This window comes from Nicotiana tabacum, chromosome 23 (genome assembly GCF_000715075.1).
Source record: "Nicotiana tabacum cultivar K326 chromosome 23, ASM71507v2, whole genome shotgun sequence".
NCBI lineage: Eukaryota > Viridiplantae > Streptophyta > Magnoliopsida > Solanales > Solanaceae > Nicotiana > Nicotiana tabacum.
The window spans coordinates 51,139,563-51,156,684 of NC_134102.1; the positions used below are offsets into that span (position 1 = coordinate 51,139,563).

At 39.0% G+C, this 17,122-nt stretch overlaps 2 protein-coding genes across 3 annotated transcripts in view; one reads left to right on the forward strand and one right to left on the reverse strand.

Annotated features, from left to right (window-relative positions):
* The window catches only part of LOC107813746 (sister-chromatid cohesion protein 3-like), a 32,672-nt gene extending 19,550 nt beyond the window's left edge, over positions 1-13,122 (reverse strand). Inside the window, exons 1-15 of one of the 2 annotated variants that reach the window (XM_075246175.1) lie at positions 12,696-13,122; positions 12,429-12,597; positions 10,500-10,612; positions 10,279-10,371; positions 9,858-10,021; positions 9,545-9,781; positions 9,309-9,453; positions 9,033-9,211; positions 8,785-8,927; positions 8,578-8,705; positions 7,958-8,131; positions 817-978; positions 533-733; positions 323-460; positions 53-247 (exon numbers count right to left, since the gene is read on the reverse strand). In XM_075246175.1, the coding sequence (XP_075102276.1) occupies positions 53-247; positions 323-460; positions 533-733; positions 817-978; positions 7,958-8,131; positions 8,578-8,705; positions 8,785-8,927; positions 9,033-9,211; positions 9,309-9,453; positions 9,545-9,781; positions 9,858-10,021; positions 10,279-10,371; positions 10,500-10,612; positions 12,429-12,597; positions 12,696-12,740 (2,286 nt within the window). In that variant the 5' untranslated portion in view covers positions 12,741-13,122. The remainder of the gene's footprint in view (positions 1-52; positions 248-322; positions 461-532; positions 734-816; positions 979-7,957; positions 8,132-8,577; positions 8,706-8,784; positions 8,928-9,032; positions 9,212-9,308; positions 9,454-9,544; positions 9,782-9,857; positions 10,022-10,278; positions 10,372-10,499; positions 10,613-12,428; positions 12,598-12,695) is intronic. The other variant, XM_075246176.1, reaches the window with a different exon arrangement.
* On the forward strand, positions 2,011-4,462 carry LOC142177582 (uncharacterized). The gene is made up of 3 exons (XM_075246762.1): positions 2,011-3,751; positions 3,853-3,956; positions 4,046-4,462. The coding sequence occupies exons 1-3, from the start codon at positions 2,011-2,013 to the stop codon at positions 4,460-4,462; spliced, it is 2,262 nt and encodes a 753-aa protein (XP_075102863.1).
* Positions 13,123-17,122: the final 4,000 nt, after the last annotated feature.

Consider the following 17,122-nt stretch of genomic DNA (forward strand, 5'->3'; position numbering starts at 1 on the left):
TGTTTGGAAATTACAAATGGTCGGATGTGGATATTTGAGAAACAATGCTTACCCTACATGCAAGATGATTTGCACGAAGACCTTCCATAGATTCAGTAGTCAGGAAGGACTCAAGTAGTTTAAACAAGGTACTGCGCTTGGAGATTAAGGAAGACACTGATTGCTCCGGGACTGTGTCACAGTTTATGATAGAGTGTAGGCACCAGCAAGCATGCAGATGCATGTTAAGAAGCAGAAATCCAATTACCTGAACAGTAAGCCAAAGCAGTTGTGTATTGGAAAGATCGCAAAAAAAAAAAAATATTCAAACAAAAACAGCCACCTCGTCATCAATACTTCTGAAGTCTTTAAGAGTCTCCGCAAAATCTTTATACAAGCTTTCAATGGAAATTTGCCTTGACAATTGAAGTTCATACAATCTTTTCAAATTAACAAGCAGTGAATATTCATCATCACCATCCTGCAACAACAAAGCTTGTAGATTTATCCGAAATGCACAATAGAACACATAGAATAGCAATTGAGCACATACCGCAACTTCTTTTATTGCAGATTTAAGTTTGACAATGAGCTCATCCTCAATCTCCTTTAATTTGTTAAGGGCAAAGTCTTGTAACTCCCCTCGACTCTCAGTGGCACAGAAGCCCACAGCTTTTACACAAGATCTCAGAGCTTCCTTCTCACCATGCTTAAAAAATGCCTCTTTCATCAGAAGGACAGCAGATTTAAAATTCTGGAAAAGAAAAAGAAAACAAGTTACTTCATATTGGCAATCCCCTACACAATTCATGATCGTAAAAAGTTCCTCAAACACACCTGATCTTGTCTTTTAAGAGAATAGATCTCAAGGTTCATATGAACAATGATTTCAAGTAGATAAGGAATTTTTGCTTTGTCAGACATAAATTTGCGAAGAAGCTGTGGATAATTCCTCATCATAGCAACGGTTATATCACGTTTACAGCTTTCAAACATTTCCTGCCGATTACAACGTAAGAAGTCTAAGAATTCTGTGTCCAGGAGTAATATACTCTAAACAACACCAATATAATTTGTCATTGACAAAGAACACTAATGAACGAATCAATCTCAAATAATCTAACATCATTCAGAACTTAAGGTAAAACTCAATGACCACAAACTATCAAAACGACAGCATCTGGAAGATCATTCTGTAAACAGCTTTTTACACTGTTCCTACAAAGCAAAAAGAGTTACTTCCTTTGTTCTATGGTACATGAACATAAATTGACTGAGGGCACTATATTATCAGACTCTCAGCAAAATAAAACGTCTTAATGCTACCAACAACAACAACATACCCAGTATTATCCCACACCGTGGGGTCTGGGGAGGGTAGTGTGTACGCAGATCTTACCCCTACCTTGTGAGCAGTGTTTAGAAAAGCGCTCGCTTCATCGCTTTAAGCGAGAAGCGAGGCGAAGCGTGAAAGGCAGCGCTTCAGCTTGCTGAAGCGACTCAGGTCAGTAAAAGCGACCGCTTCTCTGTAAAAAGCGAGAAGCGGGGAAAGCGAAGCGAAGAGAAGAAGCGTCCGCTTCTCTGTATTAAAATACCCAACCCTATTTTATTAAAAACAAGTTTTTTGGATTAAACACTGATCTTCAACAACAGCGACTAGTATTCTTCAACTTCCAAAAGCAGCGACTTCTTCTTCATCACTTCTGATTTCTGAAAGAATCTCAAATCATCAACTAGGGTTGTTCTTCTTCTTCTTCAACTTCAAATTCAAGACTTCAAGACTTCAACAGGTATGTTCTGAACTTCTGATTTCCATTCTTCTTCTTCTTCTTCTTCTTCTTCTTCTTCTTCTTATTCTTTTTCTTTTTCTTTCTAAACGTCCAAAAAGCAGCGAAATGCTGGCGAATTTTTTCCAGAATTTTACTGCCCAATTTTTCCAGTTATTAACAGAGAATTCCTATGATTTTTTATATCCTTTATAGTTTATTCTTAGTTCTTATTGCCTTTCTTATGTGTTATGTAGTTCTTTTAATGGCGCCAAAAGAAGATAGGAAAGATCCGGCTTGGGCTTACTCTGAAAGAGTTTGCGAGACCAACAAGATGGCAATTAGATGTCTTTTTTGTGACAAGATTTCAAATGGAGGAATCTATCGTCAAAAAGCGCATCTAATCGGCGGTGATCCAAATGTCGCATCTTGTCCTAAAGTTCCGTCGCATGTGAAGGAAGATTTGAAAGCATTCCTTCATAAAAAGAGAGAGTTAAAGACTCAACTGATTCATGAACAAGAACTGTATAATCTTGATGACGATGATGAAACAGAAGAAGGTGACGATGCTTCGTCGCTTCCACCAAAATCACAAAAGCGGGGAAGGATGCAACCAATGTCTTCTAGTTGTGGATCTACTGGCAAGACCAAAGGTCCTATGGATTGTTACTTCTCGCAAAAATCTGGAGATAAGGAAGGAAAAAGTGGTAATCCTCAAATTGATGCCAAAACGATTTTGAGGGATCGTGCAATTACAATGTTTGCGTGGTGGATGTATGACGCAGGTCTTCCTTTTAATTGTGTTAATTATACTGACACTTTTTCTGCTTTTATTGAGGCCGTAGGCCAATATGGTCCAGGAATGAAGCCTCCAACATATCATGAAGTTAGAGGGCCATATCTAAAAAAAGAGGTGGCAGAGGTGAACAAAATCGTGGAGCAGCACAAAGTAGAATGGAACAAGTTTGGTTGTTCCATTATGATGGATAAGTGGACGGCGAGAAATGGAAAAATGATCATCAATATCTTGGTGAATTCTCCTAAGGGAAGCCTGTTTCTTGAGTCCGTTGATGCAAGCGACTCTTCGACTGATTCAACCAAAATGTACTCCTTGTTCAAGAGTACAATAGACTCTATTGGAGCAGAAAATGTTGTTCAAGTTGTCACGGACAACGCCAGTGAAAATGTTAAAGCTGGCGATTTGATGTCTGCTGGGTACCCGCATATTTATTGGACTCCGTGTGCAGCACATTCCATTAATTTGATCTTCGGTGACATTTTCAAGGAAAGACCCTTTAGTTCAATCTTTAATCAGGCAATTAGAGTGCATTCCTATATTGTTCAAAGGCCTTTGTTATTGAATATGATGAAGAGATTCACTAAACAAAGAAGCTTGGTGAAACCCGCAAAGACAAGATTTGCTACTGCTTTCTTGACTTTGCATAGGATGTATGAGCAAAAAAGCAATTTGAAGAAGTTGTTTGTTTCAGATGAGTACACTAACAGTGCCTATGGAAGGGAAGCTCGAGGGAGAGAATCTGCAGATATTATACTTTCTCCTTCATTCTGGAACAATGTGGTTCATGCATTGAAGATTGGTGGTCCTTTAGTTAAAGTGCTTCGTTTGGTGGATGGGGAGCAAAGGCCACCAATGGGCTACCTGTACGAAGCAATGGATAGGGCAAAGGAGGCTATTCAAGTCTCGTTTAGTGATCAAAGAAAATACAAAAGAGTCTTTGAGATCATAGATAAAAGGTGGGATAGTAAGCTTCATAGCCCTTTGCATGCAGCTGGACTTGTTTTGAACCCGGAACTGTTTTATGACAATGAAGAAAGGATTCTAGGAGATGAACCTTTGTGGAATGGATACTATGAATGTATTGAGAAGTTGATACCTGAAGAATCCGTGCAAGATAAAATAACAGAGCAGTTTAGTATTTATAGGAATGCTGAGCAACTTTTTGGAAAAAACATGGCAATTAGACAAAGAAAGACGAAGTCACCAGGTGAGCGAGTGCTTATATGTTGTTTTATAGTTAATAAGTTATTTCTTTATCAATATTATGTTTTGAAAATTTGTTCTACTTCTACAGTTGAATGGTGGAAGCAATATGGCCATTCCACTCCGGATTTACAAAAGTTTTCCATCAAGGTTCAAGTCTAACATGTAGCTCATCAGGGTGTGAAAGGAATTGGAGCGTGTTTGAACATGTAAGAACTAAGAAGAAAGATTTAGTATATTGAGATAATTAAATTATATCTCAATTGTCCTAAACTTACTAATTACTTATTATTTGCAGATTCATACCAAAAAAAGGAACAAACTAACCTTGAAGCGTCTCAATGATCTAGTATTCATTAAGTACAATAGAACATTGAGGCGTCGTTACAACGCTCGCAATGTAATTGATCCAATTAGTTTGGACAACATCGATGATGCTAATGAATGGCTAACTGGAGTCCCGGAAGATCATGCAGATGAAGAAGTATTTGAGGAAACTTCTGATTTCACTTGGGGTGATGTTGCGGAGGCGCGTGGAATTGGGGAGAGGATTTATGGTTTGAGGGGGAGTACCTCAACTTCAAGTTCACAGAGGAAGGGAAAAGAGGCAGCTACTTTGTCCCTAGTTGATGAAGAAGAAGAAGTTGAAGAAGATGACGAGCAATATAATAATGATAGTGGAATACAAGAATTTGACAATCTTGTAGAAGAATAGGATGCTCATTTTGTGCTTTGATTGATGCTACTATTTAGTTTTTACATTGAAGTATTGAACATTTGCTTACAATTACATGTGTTGTCTATGCAATATTTATTTATTCATTTTTATATATATTAAATTTCGTTTCACTTCAAAAAAGCGAGCGCTTCGCTTCTCGCTTTAAGCGAAATGGGATTTGTCGCTTTTTCTCGCTTCACGCTCTTCACAACACTGCTTGTGAGGATAGAGAGGTTGTTTCCAATAAACCCTCGGCTCAGAAAAGCATAAACCCACATTAATGGAAATATAGACAAGAAAGGACAGTACCAAAAAGCCATATAAAAGCAGAATAAAAATAACAAGATAGTAAGACTACTTACTCTACTACCCTAATTCTAGACCTCCATACCTTCCTATCAAGGGTCATGTCCTCGGTCAGCTGAAGTTGCGCCATGTCTTGCCTAATCACCTCTCCCCACCTCTTCTTTGGCCTACCTCTACCTCTCTGTAGGCCCTCCAATGTCAACCTCTCACACCTCCTCACCAGGGCGTCTGTGCTCCTCCTCCTCACATGACCAAACCACCTAAGCCGCGTTTCCCGCATCTTGTCCTCCATAGGGGCCACACCCACTTTGTCGCGAATAACCTCATTTCTGATTCTATCTAACTTGGTATGCCCGCACATCCATCTCAACATCCTCATCTCTGCTACCTTCATCTTCTGGACATGAGCGATCTTAACTGGCCAACACTCAGCCCTGTACAACATCGTTGGTTTGACCACAACTCTGTAGAACTTGCCTTTAAGTTTTGGTGGCACCTTCTTGTCACACAAAACACCGAAAGCGAGTCTCCATTTCATCCATCCCGCCCCAATACGATGTGTGACATCTTCATCAATCTCCCCATCCCCTGAATAATAGACCCAAGGTACTTAAAACTTCCTCTCCTAGGGATGACCTGCGAGTCCAGCCTCACCTCCCCTTCCCCTCCTTGAGTCTCGCCACTGAACTTACACTACAAGTATTCTGTCTTGGTCCTGCTCAACTTGAAACCTTTAGACTCCAAGGCCTGCCTCCATACCTCTAATCGCGCGTTCACACCATCTCGCGTCTCGTCAATCAATAAAATATCATCTGCAAATAGCATGCACCACGGCACCTCCCCTTGGATGTGGCGCGCGTCAGTACGTCCATCGCCAGAGTAAACAAAAAAGGGCCGAGTGCCAACCCCTGATGCAACCCCATCATAACCGAAAAATGGTCCGAGTCCCCGCCCACCGTCCTCACTCGGGTCTTTGCTCCATCATACATGTCCTTAATCAACCTAACGTAGGCAACAGGTACACTTCTAGCCTCCAAACATCTCCACAAAACCTCCATCAGAACTTTATTGTACGCCTTTTCTAAGTCGATGAACACCATATGCAAGTCCTTTCTCTCCCTATACTGCTCCATCAATCTCCTAACAAGGTGGATGGCTTCTGTAGTCGAACGTCCCGGCATAAACCCGAACTGGTTCTCAGAAATAGACACTCCTCCTCACCCTTAGCTCTACCACTCTCTCCCAGACTTTCATAGTATGGCTAAGCAGCTTGATACCCCGATAGTTATTGCAATTTTGGATATCACCCTTGTTCTTATATACAAGAACCATTGTGCTCCACCTCCACTCTTCGGGCATCTTCTTCGTTCTAAAAATGACATTAAATAACCTAGTGAGCCACTCCAGGCATTCCTTGCCCGCACTCTTCCAAAAATCCACCGGGATTTCATCCGGCCCGGTCGCTTTGCCCATGCTCATCTTACGCATAGCCCCTTTAACTTCATCAACTCTAATCCGCCTACAATACCCAAAGTCACAACGACTCCCGGAGAGTTCCAAATCACCCAGTACAATGCTCAAGTCCCCCTCCTCGTTCAAGAGACTATGGAAGTAGGTCTGCCATCTCCGACTGATAAGCCCCCCATCCAACAAAACTCTACCTTCTTCGTCCTTGATGCACTTCACTTGGTCCTAGTCACGCGCCTTCCTTTCTCGCGCCTTGGCTAACCTGAACAACCTCTTATCCCCACCTCGGCCCTCGAGTTCCTCATACAAACGACTAAAAGCTGCAGTCTTGGTCGCCGTAACTGCTAGCTTTGCCTCTTTCTTAGCCAACTTATAATGCTCCCTATTCGCCCTCTTCTCCTCCTCGTTTATACTTTCCACTTGCTTCAGATACGCTGCTTTTTTGGTTTCCACTTTTCCTTGCACCTCTCCATTCCACCATCAGTCTCCCTAGTAACCACCAGAGTAACCCTTTGAGACTCCTAATGTCTCTCTCGCGGCTTCCCTAATGCAATGCGCAGTCGTGGTCCACATAGCGTTTACGTCCCCACTACTCCTCCAAGCCCCCATAGTCAATAGCTTGACCCCCAACTCCTGCGATTTAGCTTCCGTCAAGGCTCCCCACTTGATCCTATGTTGTCTATGCATCGCCCTCTTCCTCCTCTTCCTCGTTATCCCAAGGTCCATGACCAGGAGCCTATGAAGGGTCGAGAGGGTCTCACTCGGGATGACCTTGCAATCCGTGCAAAGACCTCTATCAGACTTCCTGCAGAGTAAATAATCAATCTGAGTCTCGGCCACCGAACTCCGAAAGGTGACCAAGTGCTCCCTCTTCTTCGGGAAACTCGAGTTTGCTATCACTAAATCAAATGCTCTAGCAAAGTCCAGCAGAGACGCTCTTCTTCCGTTTCTATCTCCAAAACCAAAGTCACCATGCACATCATCATACCTCCCAGACGTCGCTCCAATGTGACCGTTGAAATCTCCTCCTATGAAAAGCTTCTCGGTATGCGGGATACCACGCACCATCTCATCCAAATCCTCCCTGAAACGCCTCTTGACTTCCTCATCCAAGCTTGCTTGGGGTGCGTACGCACTGATTATGTTCAAAGTAAAACCTCCAACAACTAGCTTAATAGTCATCAGCCTGTCATTCACCCTCCTAACCTCCACCACTAGTTCACGGAGGTCCTTATCAACCAAGATACCTACCCCGTTCCTGCCCCCCACCCTCCCAGAATACCATAGTTTGAACCTGTCCACATCCTTAATGCTGCCAGAAAGTGTGAAATATTGTAACATGAAAAAATATGAAAATGGCACATCTACCATTGAATAATACTAGTAAGTAATAAGCTTTTCAAAAACCCAGATGAATGTATTTTTTTGAAAAAACCTAGATGAATGTATTTAAGCAACTGACCTGATCTAAAACAAACATATAGTAAAGAGAAATTGTGGCACAAAGACACTACTAAAACAGTACAGATCAACCATGTTGCAGAAATATCACCAACTTATTGTTTCACAAGCACTTTGTTGAAATCCATAATCAAGTGTAAATGGCTTAGTTTGAAGCACAAATATAACAAGTGGAAATGGTGAGGTTTGAAGCACAAATGTAGCAATTCACGAAGAGCGTCTCAGAGAGTATCAACCAAAAGAACTAAAGAATCTCACCCTTTGTGCTTTAGTGTAATATTGTTTTCTATTATCACTAGCAGGAACAATCTTCTCCCCGACTGCCTTTCTAATTGACGCAGAAAGCAACCGAATTAGGTTTGTCGCATCTACATCACTTAGTTCAGCTGATGGCTCTTCTTCCAAGAGCATAGACAGGATACACTTCCAATCCTGCAGGGACATAATTTTCAAGTAAATACTTTCCTCTTCAACCACAGGGTCCCCCAGGGATCCAGGATAGGTAGGAGACCCTTCTCAAGTTATCGTATGATAACTAGGATAATAGTTGTCTGATCAATGGAAATAGAAAATGCAATTTAAGGCAAGTTGTAGGAAATAGTAGTCTGACCAAACTACAGATATTTTATTACAGCAATAATACTAAACATCATAGGGAATACTGGTCAATTCCAGATATCATACAGTAATTTATAGTGTCTATAAAACTAAGTTGAGCCACTAGATTCTAGAAGTCTAGGTATAGAAGAAGATGTAGGCTCATTGAAATTTGTAGGGAAATACTACTCTGACCAAACTACAGATATCATATGGATCTTGATAGTAATACGTTCAGATAACATTAAGCCTTAGATCAAAAGATAGTGTACATAGCGTACTTTCATGGCATCCATATACTCCCAGATATCATCAATGACATACATACTCAGCATTTCGTCTTTTGAGAACTCTCTCAATATGCGCAGCAGTCTACTCAGATGAACCTCAGAAGAATCAGTATTATCCCCTGACAACTTTTTGTTATCAGTACAATTGTATTCATCAAGCAAATAGAAAGCACATGATGCAGACAGGGTGATAAAAACCTGAACTAGATTGTGAACTGTTCAATCGCTGGGCAATCAGGTTATCATACACTAGTGCTCCGATGGCACGCCTGATTTCTGGTGGATCATCAATTAGCAAATCATATAATGAACTTAATTCTTCCTCGGGAACAAGTTGATGTCTGCAAAATATGGAATAGCTTGATAGTAAAGCACAACTAACAACAATCTGCTGGTAACAATACTAAAAAGCAAAATCTTTCCCCAAAGTTTAGAATTAACATTACCTTATCAGTTGTTTCACAAGTCCTATAGCACATACTGCCACGGAAATATCAACATCATCAGCAAGCTCGATCATTCTTTTATAAAACCTCTCCGTGAAAAGGCCAAGAGATGGAACATTATCATCCTCCTCATAAAGATTTTGCAGTGCAAGGACTGAAGCCTTCCTTACACCATGACTCTTCAGAGGGGAATAATTAAGAGCCAAATGCATAGTTAGAATTTTCAAGTTTATCAAAAGAGGATTGAAGATAAAATCAAACTGGATATCCACTTACTTTATCATTCAATGTCCATCCAAGATATTTCAAATACAAATCCTGCAAAAACAGGGAGGGGTATGACAGGATCCAAACACCCAATGACTGTATGCATGCCATTCTGATATCCGGTTCGACGTCTCGATAACGGTGCATAAATAGCCTACAAATTCAACATACAAAAAGGCAAAACAAAATCGAAATTGCCCCTCAAGTGATCAAAAAAATATGTATCATTAACATAAGGTCCATACCCAGTAAATATCTTCCGCATCATCTCCTCTATTATTGTTATCTTTTCATGGGTCAAGGATAATCTTTTATTTAGTGATTCAACTCGAGGCCCATCCACTTTCTTCTTCTTTTCAGCATTTAGCTGCCTCTGAGTGGTTCCGCGCTGCGCACCAAGAACTTTGGCGACGTGTATAAAGGATGTAACAAGTTGTAGCCCCATTAATGAAGCAACCTGACGATATACTCTAGGAGGGGTGCTGAAATGCACATCACAAGACAATCAGCCAAAATAGTCTATCTTAAATTTCGAACACCTGAATACAAACTACTTACCATGATAGTGCAATCACATAGTCCATGCACTTGTCAAACAAGACCTTATCAAAAAGTGGTCCATTTTCACATTCAGCAACCAAAGTATCCCAGAAGTAGACAAGGTTATCTTTGAAGTTATTGAAGTCCTTCTTTTTTGAACTTTGATAATCTTCAACTTCACCCTAAGGTCCAAAGAAGATCAGGTAAAATAACAACTACATGTCTATGCATGAATTTCAAGTGTTTCATGCATATTGAACTGACACCAAATAATAACACCGACCAGAAAGTTCATGTTTAATGCACATAATGAACTGACACAAATAATCTTTACCAACCAGAAAGTTCATGTTTAATGCATATTGAACTGACACCAAAAAATAATACTGACCAGACATATTAAGTAAGGAAATATCATGAATATGATGGATGAACATACCCTCTTAGCCATGTTTACAAGAGCAACTACTACATCATCAACATCAGTTTGGTCCAAGAAATCTTCTTCAATATGATATTTTGCTCCACATGCCTGCAAAACCACAAATCTCCACCTATCACGTCACATCATCAAAATGGAACCTATTTATGGCTGATACGCGGAGACAGGAAAAACAATAGTATGCAAGCCATAGAAACATCCACATATTATCAGAGTACCTCAAACATCATGCTCAAGAGTACAGCCATTGCGGCTTTCGGGTTCTTCTCATAGTGTTCCACCCAATGCTTGACCACTAGAGGAATTTGTCTCCTATCACCTTTGACAACATCTGCAAATAAAGGAGTGAACGCCCTATCATCAAAGTGTACAAACCACCACAATAGTATAATAAAAAGGAGTCAACAGAGAGAAGATAAAATCTAATAAGAATCAGATAACGAGGAATTGAAACAAGCAAGCAAGCACAAAAAAACTGACTACTAAATCTTCCAATGGTTTCATTCCATGAATAGGAAGTATGTCACATACAAAGAACAGGACTAGCTGAAGTGGCCATTTTTGGGACTGGAAAAGAATAGTTGAAGTGACTTTTCAAAGAGGAACGAGTATTTCTTATGGGATAATAACAGAAGGCCTTTGATTATGGTTTTGGCAACTTCAAAATGCTCCCATAGGATTCATAATACTATACAAACTGCCCTTTTCTGAGGTCATATACTTGAGAAGTCACTGGTTGAATAGAAACATCAAATGGAGCAGGGCAAGCTAGCTGTGCTTTGACCAATCCACTTTATTGGTCCACTTTTACTTTAAAGAATCTGGAGCAGAATGAAAAATCATCAGGAAGTAAAGGAATGAACATAAAGGATCAAACAAGACTCCTCTTGTCGACATCCTCCATTGCTTCCCAGGACATCTGCTTCAAACTAAACATCTAGATGATAAAGGTGAAAGTGCAAAAACACCACGCATTTGGGAGGAAAACTTAACGAGTACAAAAATGTTTTCCAAAATTTCATAAAAAGGAGATATAAAGATAAAAATAGAAATACTTAATGCATCTTCTTCACCAACTGAAATACCCATAATGATGAGTGTTTACATTTGTCCAACATTTCGTGGATGAAATACGCATTTCATTCTATAGGTGGAAACGAAATGCAATAGTAATCCAAATTCTACCACTTGCTATTGTAAATTACAGAATTTTCAGAAAATTAAAGGACCATTACTTCCACTAGCAATTCAAAGCTTTTACATACTCTCAAAGTCTTCTTAATTCAACATTAACCTAAAATCACCATAATAAAAATGACAGCACAGTTGTCAAACTCAAAGAAATAACTTAACTCACACTTTCAACTATAATTGAGTAACAAACACCTATAATTTCCATAAAATCTCAAAATACCAAATTTGCCATAATGAAAACTACATAAAATTGGTGAATAAAAAAAACTACATAACATTAGTCAAACTGTCTAATCACAACCTCCATTCAAGTTCTCAGTCAATCGAGTAGCGAAAGCCTAAAACTTCTCTGGTATCAAACTTCAAAATCAACCAGAAATTACCTTAATGAAAGCAACACAACATTAGTCAAACTAAAAGACAAACTTCCATATCCACTTTCAACATAATGGACTAGCTTAAGCCTAAAATTTCTCTAGTCCCAAAATCACAATAAACCTGAATTTAAAAGAACGGTACATAACATTAGACAAACTAGAAGACCATAACCTCCATTCATGCTTTCAACATAATCGAGTAGCACAAGCCTAAATCTTCTCTACTCTCAAAATCCAAAAATCAAACTGAACTTGCCTTGATAAAACTAACAGGACAGTGTACAAATAGAAACCATAATTCCACTCACACTTTCAACAATAATTGAGTAAACCAAGCCTAAAAATTCTATATATCCTCAAATTACCATGGTAAGAACTACGGAACATTAGTTAAAACTAGAAGATCACAACTTCATTCACACTCTCAACATGATAAAATTTCAGAACGGTATGCAAACTAGAAGGCTATAACTTCCACGGCGCCTTATTTTCTATAGATCCTCAAATTCAAAAAATAACATCAAAACTATAGTAGAAAACAACTACACCACAGTAAGTAGTCAAAATTTGTAGTACCAATTAAACTGAGATGAGCATTTCCAGAAGCAGCAGCTGAAGTGCCTCCAACAGCCTTACTCCGCTTAGCTCTACCGCGAGATTCTTCAAAATCGTCGGACGATTCTTCTCTCTCTTCCTCATTCACATTTTTCTCCTCGTTAACCCTAGTTTGAACTCTCGTTCGTTTCTGTACACGATAAACTCCATAATTAGGGCTCAAGTTTTTACTTACTCAAATGAATATGCATAAATATTGTAGAAACTGGAAGAAGAAAAAAAACTCACCGTACGGCGATTCGCCGTTCCCGACACCACTGGTTCCTCCTCCATGAACTGCTGGTACTGTTAAACCCTAGAAAGAAGAAACCGAATCAAAAAAGCGTGAATGCTACAGAAGGAGATATTAAATTAGAAAATTCGGTGACAAATGCACAGAATTGTGGAATAGTAGAGCGTAATGCATAAACTTCTGTGGCCTTTTTGCCGGTAGAGAATACTAAATTTAAATAATAAAAAAAAACCTATTATAAAAACAATTGATTATATTTTTTATAAATAATTTTAAATATTTTAAATTGTTAATTATTATAACCTATATTACTCTTTATATAATAATTTTTAAATAATTAAATTTTATTTCAAAAAACGTAAAGAATATAGATTCAAATTTACTTAAATAATTAGTCAACTTAACACTCATACTTAAAAAAAAAAGTTCAAACAAACTAAAACAGAGGGAGTATAATATAGTTCTCTTTGGAAGTATTACATTCCCTCCGTTTCTTTTAAAAAAAAAATACAAAAAAAAAGTCAAAACAAAAATTCCCTCCCTTTCCAAAAACTTTTGGGTTAAAATATAAAAATCCCCTTGAACTTTACTTTTTTAACTTTAGTACCTAAACTATAAATTATTGTTATTAAGGGTGTGTTTGGTATGACAGAAAATATTTTTCGAATAATATTTTTCTATTTTCCATTATTTGGTTGTACAAAATGCTATCCAAATAACCAAGGCATTATAAGCACTTTTAGCACATAGGGAAGATACTATGCATGCCAGAGCCTATATATGCTACTATCAAATAAGTCAAAGGCGCCTAGGTTCATCTTTCATCCTCCAGTTATTCCCTAAATATTAATCTACTCTAAAAATTAAAAAAAGTTACTGCTCGGTTCAAACTACATTTATGGAAAAGAACCGAGGCACGAAGAAAAACCATAGGGGATTATTGCTACCTAAAGAAAACAAAAAGACATATTTTTTTTATTTTTTATTTTTTATTTTTTATTTTTTGGCTTTTCTGCACAACCCACCCACCCCAACCTCCTTACCCCCTCGCAATTTATTTATTTATTTTGCGTTTTTTGTATTTTTTATTTTCTATTTTCTGCACCACCCTACCCCACCCGACCCTCACCCACCCTCCACCCCGCAAAATAACAATAACAATAACAACAACAACCCACTAAAATTTCACTAATGGGGTCTGGGGAGGGTAGTGTGTATGCAGACCTTATCCCTACCCCGAAGGAGTAGAGATGTTGTTTCCGAAAGACCCTCGGCTCAAGAAAACAAAAAGACAAAAGGAGACAATGTTAGTAACACCACAACAATCATAAGAAAATTAGGAACACCATGAAATCCAGAAGAAAGATGCAAAGCAAAGGGAGACAATATTAATATCACCACAGCAATTATAAGAAAAATAGGAACATCATGAAATCCAGAAGAAAGATGCAAAGCAAAAGCGATAGCTAGTAAATAGGACCTGCACTGAAAAGCGAAATAGTAAGACACAACATTGCCACTAGCTATCTTAAACAAAAACCCTACATGACTAGTCTCACAATGGTATGAAGTAAGGCACGACTCAACTACCTCCTAACTTACAACCCTAATACTCGACCTCCACATCTTCCTATCAAGTGTCATGTCCTCGGAAATCTGGAGCCTCACCATATCCTGCCTGATCACCTCTCCCCAATACTTCTTATGCCGCCCTCTACCTCTTCTCGTGCCCTCCACAACCAGCCGCTCACACCTCCGTACCGGAGCATCTGGGCTTCTCCTCTGAACATGTGCGAACCATCTAAGCCTCGCTTCCCGCATCTTGTCATCAATGGGAGCCACGTGTACCTTCTCCCGAATATCGTCATTCCTAATCTTATTTATCCTAGTGTGCCCGCACATCCACCGTAACATCCTCATTTCTGCTACTTTCATCTTCTTGATATGTGAGTTCTTAACGGGCCAACACTCAGCCTCATACATCATGGCTGGTCTAACCACCGCTTTATATAACTTACCTTTGAGTATCGGCGGCACTCTCTTGTCACACAGGACTCCAGATGCTAACCTCCACTTCATCCATCCTACCCCAATACGGTGTGTGATATCCTCGTCGATCTCCCTCCCCTAGATAACCGAACCAAGGTACTTGAAACTGCCTCTACTCGGGATGACCTGCGAATCAAGCCTCACATCCACGCCCACTTCCCTTGGCTCAACGCTGAACTTACACTCCAGGTATTCCGTCTTCGTCTTGCTAAGCTTGAAACCCTTAGACTCAAGAGTCTGTCTCCAAACCTCTAGCCTCTCATTAACACCGGCTCGCGACTCATCAATCAGAACTATGCCATCGGCGACTAGCATGCACCATGGCACATCCCCTTGAATATGGTATGTTAACGCGTCCATCACCAGGGCGAATAAGAACGGACTGAGCGCAGAACCTTGGTGTAACCCCATTATAACCGAAAAATGCTCAGAGTCGACTCCTACTGTCCTAACCCAAGTTTTAGTCCCGTCATACATATCCTTAATTGTAATAATGTAGGGAACCGACACACCTTTTGCCTCCAGACATCTCCAGAGAACTTCTTTAGGAACCTTGTCATACGCTTTCTCTAGGTCAATAAACACCATGTGCAGATCCTTCTTCCTCTCTCTGTACAGTTCCACCAACCTTCTAACAAGGTGTATAGCTTCTGTAGTCGAACGACCCGGCATGAACCCAAACTGGTTGTCGGATACAGACACTGTCATCCTCACCCTCGCTTCAACCACCCTCTCCCACACTTTCATGGTATGACTCAGTAATTTGATACCCCTATAATTGTTACAACTCTGGATATCACCTTTTGTTCTTATATAATGGAACCACCGTACTCCACCTCCACTCATCCGGCATCCTCTTCTCCTTAAAAATAATATTAACCGTAGTTTGAACTCTCGTTCGTTTCTGTACACGATGAACTCCATAATTAGGGCTCAAGTTTTTAATTACTCAAATGAATATGCATAAATATTGTAGAAACTGGAAGAAGAAAAAAAACTCACCGTACGGCGATTCGCCGTTCCCGACACCACTGGTTCCTCCTCCATGAACTGCTGGTACTGTTAAACCCTAGAAAGAAGAAACCGAATCAAAAAAGCGTGAATGCTACAGAAGGAGATATTAAATTAGAAAATTCGGTGAGAAATGCACAGAATTGTGGAATAGTAGAGCGTAATGCATAAACTTCTGTGGCCTTTTTACTGGTAGAGAATACTAAATTTAAATAAAAAAAAAACCTATTATAAAAACAATTGATTATATTTTTTATAAATAATGTTAAATATTTTAAATTATTAATTATTATAACCTATATTACTTTATATAATAATTTTTAAATAATTAAATTTTATTTCAAAAAACGTAAAGAATATAGATTCAAATTTACTTAAATAATTAGTCAACTTAACACTCATACTTAAAAAAAAAAGTTCAAACAAACTAAAACAGAGGGAGTATAATATAGTTCTCTTTGGAAGTATTACATTCCCTCCGTTTCTTTTAAAAAAAAAATACAAAAAAAAAGTCAAAACAAAAATTCCCTCCCTTTCCAAAAACTTTTGGGTTAAAATATAAAAATCCCCTTGAACTTTACTTTTTTAACTTTAGTACCTAAACTATAAATTATTGTTATTAAGGGTGTGTTTGGTATGACAGAAAATATTTTTCGAATAATATTTTTCCATTTTTTATTATTTGGTTGTACAAAATAGTTTAAAAAATATTTTCCTAGATATCACATTTTCCTGAAATTGGAAGAAAATGACTTCCTTAGAAAAAGTTACGAAAACATTTTTCAAAAACTCCACCTACCCTCACATCTAACCCCAACCCCCTCCAATTTCAATTTTCTATTTTTTTTTTCATTTTTCCCCCCCCCCCCCCCCCCCCCCACACACACACACAAAAAAAAAAAATTATATTTTCAATTTTCTGTTTTTTCATTTTTCTAAACCACACCCCCACCCCCACCCCCCATCCCACCCCCGCAAAAAGAATAATTTTTTTTTTGTATTTTTGATTTTCTATTTTTAATTTTTTGGCTTTTCTGTACAACCCACCCACCCCAACCTCCTTACCCCCCCCTCGCAATTTATTTATTTATTTTGCTTTTTTTGTATTTTCTATTTTCTATTTTTTCTATTTTCTGCACCACCCTACCCCACTCGACCCTCACCCACCCTCCGCCCCGCAAAACAACAACAACAACAACAACCCACTAAAATTCCACTAATGGGGTCTGGGGAGGGTAGTGTGTATGCAGACCTTACCCCTACCCCGAAGGAGTAGAGAGGTTGTTTCCGAAAGACCCTCGGCTCAAGAAAACAAAAAGACAAAAGGAGACAATGTTAGTAACACCACCACAATCATAGGAAA

Coding starts and splice junctions, on each gene's coding strand:
- LOC142177582 (XM_075246762.1), top strand. CDS start 2,011: ATGGCGCCAAAAGAAGATAGGAAAGATCCGGCTTGGGCTTACTCTGAA. Junction 3,752..3,852: donor AAGAAAGACGAAGTCACCAG/GTGAGCGAGTGC, acceptor GAATGGTGGAAG/CAATATGGCCATTCCACTCC. Junction 3,957..4,045: donor ATTGGAGCGTGTTTGAACAT/GTAAGAACTAAG, acceptor TATTATTTGCAG/ATTCATACCAAAAAAAGGAA.